Genomic DNA, 9,694 nt, shown 5'->3' on the forward strand with positions numbered 1-9,694 from the left:
CTCCTAGATGCTCCCCCCCCTCCCTCGCCCTGCTTTTAGAACTCGGTTATCTCCGTTTCACCGAGGCTTTGAATCGAATCTATTCGGAAACCCTCGACTTTGGCATAACCATGATCGGAGTCATTCGGCTCTCTTCGGACCTAAAGCTGAGGCGCTGAGGTGCTTGGGTGTTTGGAGCTGGTCCGGGACCGGAAGTGCGTGGGCTGCCTGGCTGGCCTTGCTTAGGGTTTTCAGGAAACATGGAAGCGGTGGCGATAGTTGGAGCCTAAGTACTCTGATGGTCTCTCGGTGCCCTGTGAGAGGAAAGGGGAGGTAAGCGGGGTAGAAGCCCCTCCCTGGGCTGGGTGAGACTCGGTGCTTGCGGGTCACCCTCGTAGGGCAAGTCTCCCGCTCTTCTACGGAAACAGTTGCCGCCTCCCATCCTATTAAATCCCCACCACTGCCATCTAAGGATACGTTGTTTTTTCATACTTCGAAATGCCAGGCTTGGTGGCCCCCAAGGTGGGCAAGTGGCAGCACCGTGTCTTCGGACTCAGATTGAAGTAATTCATGATCACTGAACTTGAGTTTGCCATGGAAGCCAAGACTTGGGAAAAGTTCTCCCTTTCCCCGGAAAGGAGAGTAAAGTTCCTTTCTGAGGAATTGCTTCCTGTTAAGGCCACTGAAAAAAGACAGCCTTTCTCAGGACTGTTTTGGTACTGAACTGATGTTATTGCTCGGGGGTTCCTTTCTTTCTCACTGCAAATAATCCAATTTGCAGTAGAAGAAATACAAACAGTAAAATAGCTCATATACAATAGTAGTTTAAGGTTTTCATTGTTGGAGATTCAATTATGGGCCTTGGAAACTATTCAGGTTGGCTGACCTAGTTGCATTAGTGATACAAATCAGTGTCAGGGCATCAATAGGTATTATATTAACTTTTTAAAATTTGATTTTAGAGAGAGGAAGGGAGAGAAAGAGAAACAGAAACATCGATCGGTTGCTTCCCAAACGTGTTCTGACCAGGGATTGAACCTGTAACCTGTGCGGTGACTAGGAATCGGATCCGCCATGGGAGGATGCTGCAACCAACTGAGCCACCTCCCCTGGGCTCAATAGGTATTATATTAAACATTAAGGACAAATTTTCAAAGACATGAATTGTCATCTACAGCAGTGTAGTAACACTGTTCAATCCTTAAGCCACCAAACCAATTAGACTTTTTTCAGCCTTATATAAACAGGTTATTCTCTTGTTTATCTTACTCTTTTATCTTATTTTGGGCCAGGCGCCCATCACTTATTCTGCTCTTTAATTTTTTCCTGGTGCTTTACAAAAAGTATAAGGAGGTAATGGATGTTATGAAATTCTTGGCATATTTTAGAAGTTATATGTATATTGCAAAGGAGGTGTGTGCGTGCGTGCGTGCGTGTGTGTGTATTAGTGCCCCATGTGCATGGATTTGTGCACATTGAAAGGAAATTAATTAGAAGCTGTCTGGCTGGGTGGGACGGCCTGAACACGCCCTGGAGCCAACCTCCCTCGGTCCCTCCCCAGCTGGCCACACCTAGGGCAGCACCTCAACTCGAAGGGCATCTGTGGAGTGAGCGGGGTCCCTCTGGCAGGTGGAGTCCCTTGGCCCAAGGGGTCCCGGAATTGCAAGAAGGCAGTTCTCAGGTGACACTCCCAGAATCAGGCTCTCTCCTCTCTGGTTCCAGGGTGCATAACCCCACAACTGCCACTGCCAAGTGACCACAGCTCGGCAGCTCCTGAGTTGAGCATCTGCCCCCTGGAGGTCAGTGCACGTCATACCTAGTGGCCAGTCGGATGGTCGCTCAGCCCTTTATATAAATAGATAAATGTTATATAATTTTTTTTTCCCCTTCTCTGTTGAGATTGCTGGAATGATTAGTATCTAGATCCTCCCTGACCAGCTGCATGTACTTGATTAAAAAATGGGTTCCTTTTTTTTCACTTAGGGAAGATGTGATAGACCAACATTAACAATTGTTTTTTTTGCCTTTACTCAGTCTGAAACATAGGAATAGGCAGGAGAAAATGAGCAAGAAATGTATTGGAGAAGCTGGAATTATTGAGGGTCAAGGAACAGCAGGGAAAGAGGAAGAGAAGAAAAAACAAAAGAGAGGTGGAAGGGGTCAAACAAAAGCGAAAGGCACCTACACATAACTCAAGGTTACCAGAGCCACACTTCCCAGAGCAAAGAAGATGTATGTAACAAGAGGATTTGGCCTTGCAGCTTTTGAAATTGATCTTAAAGAAGCACAAATATCTTTTTTTCCCTCAAAAATTCTCCTGTGGTGCCAAAGTAACAAGAGGATGAAATCATCATTCAAGGAGACTTTACAGATGACATAATTGATGTCATTCAGGAAAAATGGCCAGATGTTGGTCATGATAGCACCAAACATCTTGGAGAAGTGAAGAAGTGATTTTTAATTATCTGAACTGAGAGTTGATGTGGCCAAAGGGAAAGAGGTTTTTTTGAGAAAATATATGTTTATCCTACAGTAAAACTGTAAACTACCCTCACCCTTGGCATTTTCACAGTTCTGTATAAGACTGTTTATTTTTTTTTTTTTTCATTGCTATAGTCTAATAAACGGGAGACATGCTTATGCATGAAATAGAATTTAGTTCAAAAATTTTGGTCACTTGCCCAGCCAGTGTGGCTCAGTGGTTGAGCATTGACCTATGAATCAGGAGGTCATGGTTTGATTCCCGGTCAGGGCATATGCCTGGATTGTGAGTTCAATCTCCCTTCCTCTCTGAAATAAAAAATATATATATTTAAAAAATTTTTTTTGGTCATTTGAAAAAGTGTTGGTTATTTTTAGATTATAAGGATGATGGAGGGAAACAGTGGTTAGGGAGGGTAATAGGTTTGAAAAAGAGAGGAAGGTTGGCAAATATAAAATGAAGTTATTCTTGGAAAATTTCTCTAAAGTTGTTGGATAACAACTGAAATAAAGGACCCTGTTTCCCGGTAAATTGAATTGGTGAAAAGTAATTTTTTAAAAAATATATTTTTACTGATTTCAGAGAGAAAAGGAGCGGGAGAGATAGAAACATCAATGGTGAGAGAGAATCACTGATTGGCTGCCTCCTGCACCCCCCATACTGGGGATTGAGCCCGCAACCTGGGCATGTGCCCTGACCAGGAATCAAACCATAACCTCCTGATTCATAGGTCAATGCTCAACCATTGAGCTATGCCGGCCAGGCAAAGTAATTTTCTTTTAAATGCTGATGGGATGTGATAAGATTCCTTGTTGTTGGGAAGTTATATTTTGGTTGATCTCTCTAAAGAGTATATAACTGCTTTTATGTTTCAGGATGCCACTGGAATCATCATCTTCGATGCAGCTATCCTTCTCTTCTCTCTTACCCTCAGTGCCAGGCAATTCTATTAACTCTTCCCTTCCCCCAATGTCTTACATCACTTCCCAGGAAATGAAGTGTATTCTTCACTGGTTTGCCAGTTGGTCAGGTCCCCAGCGTGAACGTTTCCTACAAGACCTGGTAACTAAAGCAGTGCCAGGAAAATTACAGCCATTGCTAGAAGGTCTGGAGCAGCTTAGTGTGTCTGGAGCCAACCGACCACCTTGTATCTTTGAGTGCCAACTACGTCTTTGGGATCAGTGGTTTCGAGGTTGGGCTGAGGAGGAGCGCAATGAATTTGTCAGGCAGCTGGAGGTCAGTGAGCCCGACTTCGTGGCAAAGTTTTACCAAGCAGTGGCTGCTACAGCTGGTAAAGACTGATAGGCATTAAAGTCAGAGAAGACAACTATAGTTGATGGAGCCAAAGCCACAACTCTACAGTGAGAACTTCCGATGTGCCACTTAAAGGTCTGGGGATGGTATCCTGATTCACTGACTGAGCTTGCTGACTAGTACAGGCCTGGTTATTTCAATGTTTACAGCACATCCGCTGGACTACTAGTGTAAATGTGTTCCATCTAAGCAAATCCAGGGTAGCAGTCTGCCTCTAGCTTACTTCTTTCCAGGAGATGTCAAACCCTCAAGAATTTAATGGCTTCTTTTGCAACTATAACCAAAAGGCACCTACACATAACTCAAGCCTACTGCTGGCCCATGGGGATATAAAGTAGAACCTTCCTACTCCAGAAGCAGGAGAGAAGAGCAATAAAAGGTCACGTTTTTATATTTAGCTGGATTCAGATGTCTGGTTTCACCTCCCTTTGCAGATTCAGGCATAATTATGTGACATCCTAACCACTAGCTTTTCCTGTGATGATTTAGAAAAAATTATGGAAAAATCAGAAGAGGGAGATAATTATTCCTTCCTCCACACTGATATGTGTTTGAATCCAAATAGTAATGACTTTTTTCAAAAGCATATGTGATATCCTTGGAGCTGTTAGAAGATATTCTGTAAGATTGCTCTATAACAATATGAAAAAAAAAGTGACATTCTTTAGAGGTTGAAGGGTTTATTTTTTTGTATCAAAATAAAGAATGAATCTTTGGAATCATAAGTCTCTACCTGTTTTTTCATTGCAAACCCAGTATGAAAAGAGGCATTCTGAGAAAAGTAGAACTTAAGTGTAGCTAGCAGATTGACTCCCATCCAGTTGTCTTCCAAGAAATAATCTGTCCTGCCCCCATCATGCTCTGGGTAACATCACACCTCCCTTATTCCTCCAAATGAGCCCCTTGGGCTTTGGAGCTCTGATGAATGGTAAGGGGCAGATGGTCCCACCTGAAGAGTAGCTCGTTTCTGATAGGCCACGGTTCCCAGTGCACCCGCCAGGATAAGCAGCATTAGGCAGAGCACTACTGACAAACCTAGGTGGGTCATGGAGGAATTATGACCCGAGGTAACCAGGAACCTAGGAACAAAATAATATTTGGCTTGGAATAATGCCTAGGCTTAGGAGGTGAAGGGCTTTACCTTTATTATACATAGAGCTCATAAAACCCCGCTTTATGCAAACAGTAAACTAAACAGAAAATAAGAGTGACTACAGAACCTGAAAATAGGAATATGACCAGTATCCAAGTCTTCAGCATCTTAAGATTGTTGGAAGGAGACAACTTGACAGGGAAGTGGCTTAAGGGGAAGGTTGGCTAAACTGGTGTTTAGGTAGTTAGACCTGGTGCCTGGATAGTGCTTAAAATAGAAGGGATGGTGGGATCCCTATGTCCTAGAGATGGGGGAACTCCACTATCATGGTAGGAGGGTGTCCTATAATGATAGGCCAGAGATAATCATGTCAGGGATCCTTATTTCCTGAAATAACCCTGTATAAACTCATGTATACACATGAGTAGGTGCTTAATAAATACAATTTCAAACATCTGGACTAGGAATTGGAAAAAAAAATCTACATGCAATGTTATCTTACTTGCTGTATTCTGTGGTAAAGTTGGCTCCTCCATAATATACTTCTAGAGGCTTCTTCTGGAGAGTCAGGGTCAGGGCCCTGTGCAGCATACCAACCGAAGGCCCTTGGCAACCAGGGGGCTTCCACATATGTACAGTGAACACCAGACTAGTGGTAATTGAAGGGCTGTGGAAATAGCACCTAAATAGACATTTGGATCTATTAATGGAGCGATAGTCCCTGGAAGGCCATATCTCATGAAACATGTAGGTTTAGGAGTGGGATGAACAGAAAATCTCCAGAAGACAATTGTGAAGTAAAGGACTTAAGCATTCTCTATGGCCCATCATAAAAAGCCTCAGTCTGAATTGTCCCTTTTTACCTTCTAGCGCCTCCTCTGCGCACCAGAGACTGCAGGATTGCTTCAGTCAACTCTTGTCCTTCTTCCTTCCCTAGGGAATGGCCTGGGGGCCCAGCTAATCCGAAAGACAGCCTGAATAACAGGTCTTGGGTTGAAAGACTCATAGATGGGGAAGTAACATCTGTATCTTCATTAGTCTGACACAGCCGACCCCGGGGACAGAAGAGAAGACCATAGTACCCAGGTATCTACAAGGAAACATGTAGCAGGTTATAGTCAGTTACTTGCTCAAGTCCTCCTAAGAAAATGTACAGTCTAAGTCAGAGTCTTGGGCTCAGAGGTTACTTGGTAAAAAATGAACAGAAAATAGTTTGGTTAGGACCACTGTACAAACATTTTCAAATTTCTTTTAGCCAGTGTGCTACAGCTTTTTCACCTATGACACCCACCTGAATAGCCTTTCCTGGAGGGCATGAAACCCAGGGGGATCCCTCCAACTGCACCTTGTAGGCGCCCCTCTCTGTGCATTGATGTAAGTAGCAGTGGCCAGTGAGTTCCTCTTCCTTCAGGTGTGGGATCTGAGAGGGATGTCTGACCTTGTCCCCAGGGAGCAGTTGTGATGTGAGGTTGGAAAGGAAGCAACGACTCTGGGAATGGTAGATCTCCCCATGGGGATTCTCTGCCCCAGGTGGGAATCCATTTTCCTTTTTCCAGCATTCACTCTGAAGAGCAGGGCAGAAGATAGAATAGTGTTTGTCTCGATGTCTTTGAAGTTGACTCCTCTCTTTGTCCATTCAGTTTCACTGTTTTCTAATCTACTCACCCGGTTGGCCAAGGGCTTGTACATGCGGCAGCCTTCCAACACAGGGTCTGAAGAGCAGCTTCCCTTGTCCAAGTGCAGGTAGTGGCAGCCCAGTCCACTGTACGGGAGGAATGGTAGAGTGACACTCGGATCACTGACAGCTGCACAGCCCCTCAACCACTCAGCACACATACCTGCCAGTACAAAAGAAGTCTGAGGAGCCACTCCCACATGTGGTCACCAGGCCAAATTCCAGGCCAGATCCTTTTTGAGAGATAGGGAGGAAGAACATTCAAAACAAATGAAGCCCCAAACATTCCTCCAGTGCTAGCTGTGCTTACAGCCTCCATTACATCTTAGCAGCAGATATTCTTTCCAGCCTCTCTCACTTCCCCCAAGCTGACTTGGGTCATGTGTGCCCTCTGTAATGCTCCCGTATTTCTCACCATGGCCCCACAACAGCTCCTCGGCAGCACTGTGGTTGACTTGGTACCAGCCTGAGTCTTTGAAAGCAGCAAGAGTGATTGGGTCTAGTCGAGTGCGCTGGGCACCATCGAAGATAGCGGTCATTATGGAGCCTTGGAGTAGTCGGGCCTCCCAGTGTGAAGACGAAGGGCCCTAGTGGAGGAGTTAGCTGGTTGCTACCTGGCTACTCCCTCTTCCTTCCATCACCCCAAGGTGTTCTTATTCTCACCTCTTCTTCCAAGGGGGCACCCAGTGAAACCCCTAGCACTCCCAAGTGTTTGGCCAGGCTGTGGCTAACAGTTGGGGTGGTGAGAAGCAGCTGTCCCCACTCATCTCGCCTTGTCACCTGTTGCCTTGTAGAACAGTTCTCTCCAACTGAGTACAGAAAGGGGAGAAGGCAATATGAGGAAAGGTGAGGTGGAATTGGAAGGAAGAAGTTCATGAGATAGTAGTGATTCCTTGTAGTTGACATTGTGGGAAGGCCTCTTCCTCATTCCTCTCATTTACCGCTGGGTCCTGAGGGGCAGTCCCGCCACTTCTTGAAGAGTTGTCCAGAGAAACCCAGGGCATGGAGCAATTCGTGTAGTGTGGCCTAAGGACAAATGACAGCAGAGAGAGGGAACTGGATTTGCAACAGGATTAGCCAGCCACTCTATAGCTCCTCTGCCCCATCACTTCTTAGAACTTGAGACACCTTTTATTGAGATAATGAAAGGGTCCTTGGAGCTTGGGAATGAGGAAGCTAATGGCAACTTGCCTTGGGTGGGGAGGTGGAGGAGAAAAGGAAGAGAAGAGAAGAGAAGGGAAAGGAACAGAAAGGAAGAAAAGGGAAAGGAAGGGAAGGGAAGACAAGGGAAGGGAAAGGCGTGGGCAGGTGTGCTCTGGGGAGGGAGAGAGCCTATTCCATCCTTAATAGGTTCTTCCACTTCATGGGAAGCTGAGTGACCTGCCCCACCTCACCCAACCTGTCACTATACAGCAGTCACCATGACGATGTCACTATGGTTGAGGCTGGGGCTGGTGAGATGTTGGGCACAGTAGACGATGGTACCAGCAAGGGGCCTGTCTTCTGAGTCCAGTTGGCAGCAGGCAGCATAGGCAATGACAGAGGGCTGTGGGTGGATGAGTGAGGACAATGTATGGGCAGAAAGGGGAGAAGTGGGGTAACATAGAAGAAATCTTCCCGAAAATGGAGGTTCAGTGTTACCAAGGGATGGCTTAAACTTTAGAGGGTTTTTAACCCTCACCTAAACTTCATCAGCATGTCCAAAGTGACGCCAAATAAGCACAATTTAATAAAAACTGCTTTTATGCTCCTTGCCCCTCGTTTAAGATTAAGAGAAGCAGAGTAGGGAAAAGGGATTCGATTTGAACCTCACCTCTCGGTGGCACTTGGAAGTGTGGGCAACCCGCACGTACAGGAGAAAATCGGTATTTTGGACCCCAGGCCCATCTGGCTGGATCAGTTGCGGGGGACCCTGCTCTGGCCACAGAGCATAACCACGGAGGTGGGCGTCAGGGATCTGGCAGGGAGTGAAATGTGACATCTAAATTAGCAGATGGGCTGGAAGATATGACAGTAGGAAACTGGGTACTAGGAGTGAGGGGCAAGGAGTTTCTATGTCCAGTGTGTCTTAGTGTCATCTAGGCGGCTGGTTAGAATGAGGAATTCTACCATCACCCACCCTACCCCAAATCTCTGATTTAATAAATTGCCAAAGAGACACGGGGCTCAGGAACCTGTATTGCTAGGGAGCACATTAGGTAATTCTGATGCTGTTGGTCTTGGAGAGATCTAAGCAGGCTCTGGATCTTCAGATCTCCAAAGCTGAGAATGTAATCTCACCTTTGCACCCAGGCAACTTTCTCCTTTGTACCCTGGGTTCAAGAGGCTGCATCTGCAAAGAATGAATATCTGTAGGTAAGCTGGAGACATTTCTGGGTACCCTGAAGAGGCATTGTATACATTCACAATGACATGAACTCACCTGTGGTAGTTTGGAGTATCTGGGTCTCCCCAGACAGCATGGCAGTACTGTGCAGGGTCTCGGCTCAAAAGCAGGGGTCCTTGCACCGGAGGCACTAAACAAGATGAAAGGTCCATTTCACCTCAGTATCTTGGAGTTCCAGTCCTCTTCTGTGGTGGTTTTCTGCCTCAGCTCCCTCTGTTCCTCAGCCTTCCCTGACTCCAGTTCATCCACTCACCTGCTAGGACACCCTGGAGTCGCTGAGCAGCCTCTCTCACTGCGGCCAGGGCTCGGGATTCCCCACCCATCCCATCTCCCTCAGGATCCCAAGCTCCACCTGACACAGGGTCTCTTATATGGCAGGTTTGGATTCGGAGGGGCTGAGGATCACGAGAGCCAGGGAAGGTGAGAGGGGAAGAGCGGATGTTTGAGGGAAGTTGGGAGGAAGGTGGCCTGAGAAGGCTCACAGACTTCTGTGTCTCGTCATGTAGACACCGGCGTGTGGCAGCCCCCAGCAGCAGCAGCAGCAGCATCTTCCGTCAGTGTCTTCCAGAGCCTGCCCCGAGGCTCTCTTCCTGCCCCTTCTTCCCTGCCTCACTGACTTCTGGCTTTCCTTTCTTTACCATCTCTCTGCATATCTCCTCCCACCACTTTTGCTTATTTTTTCAAGATTTGAGTGTTGTTGACTAAATCTACAATTCCTGCCAGGAGGTCGGATGTGAACCACAAGAGCCAAAGTTGTCTCTTCCC

At 46.3% G+C, this 9,694-nt stretch overlaps 2 protein-coding genes across 2 annotated transcripts; one reads left to right on the plus strand and one right to left on the minus strand.

Moving 5' to 3' along the window:
- The first annotated feature begins 76 nt into the window (after positions 1–76).
- LOC308528825 (uncharacterized protein C14orf119) lies at positions 77–4,498 on the plus strand. The gene is made up of 2 exons (XM_081104625.1): positions 77–312; positions 3,337–4,498. The coding sequence occupies exons 1-2, from the start codon at positions 278–280 to the stop codon at positions 3,761–3,763; spliced, it is 462 nt and encodes a 153-aa protein (XP_080960751.1). The 5' UTR covers positions 77–277; the 3' UTR covers positions 3,764–4,498.
- Positions 4,499–4,646: 148 nt separating this feature from the next.
- CIROP (ciliated left-right organizer metallopeptidase) lies at positions 4,647–9,477 on the minus strand (the record flags this gene model as incomplete). Its single annotated transcript, XM_081095914.1, has 14 exons — positions 4,647–4,854; positions 5,371–5,550; positions 5,732–5,958; positions 6,160–6,432; positions 6,534–6,630; positions 6,707–6,776; positions 6,959–7,130; positions 7,207–7,352; positions 7,485–7,569; positions 7,964–8,089; positions 8,357–8,500; positions 8,824–8,875; positions 8,966–9,059; positions 9,183–9,477. 14 exons carry the CDS (start codon positions 9,475–9,477, stop codon positions 4,647–4,649), a joined length of 2,169 nt encoding a protein of 722 aa, XP_080952040.1.
- Between the last annotated feature and the right edge of the window lie 217 nt (positions 9,478–9,694).

The sequence above is a fragment of the Myotis nattereri genome, assembly GCF_964212035.1.
Source record: "Myotis nattereri genome assembly, chromosome: 1".
Taxonomy (NCBI): domain Eukaryota; kingdom Metazoa; phylum Chordata; class Mammalia; order Chiroptera; family Vespertilionidae; genus Myotis; species Myotis nattereri.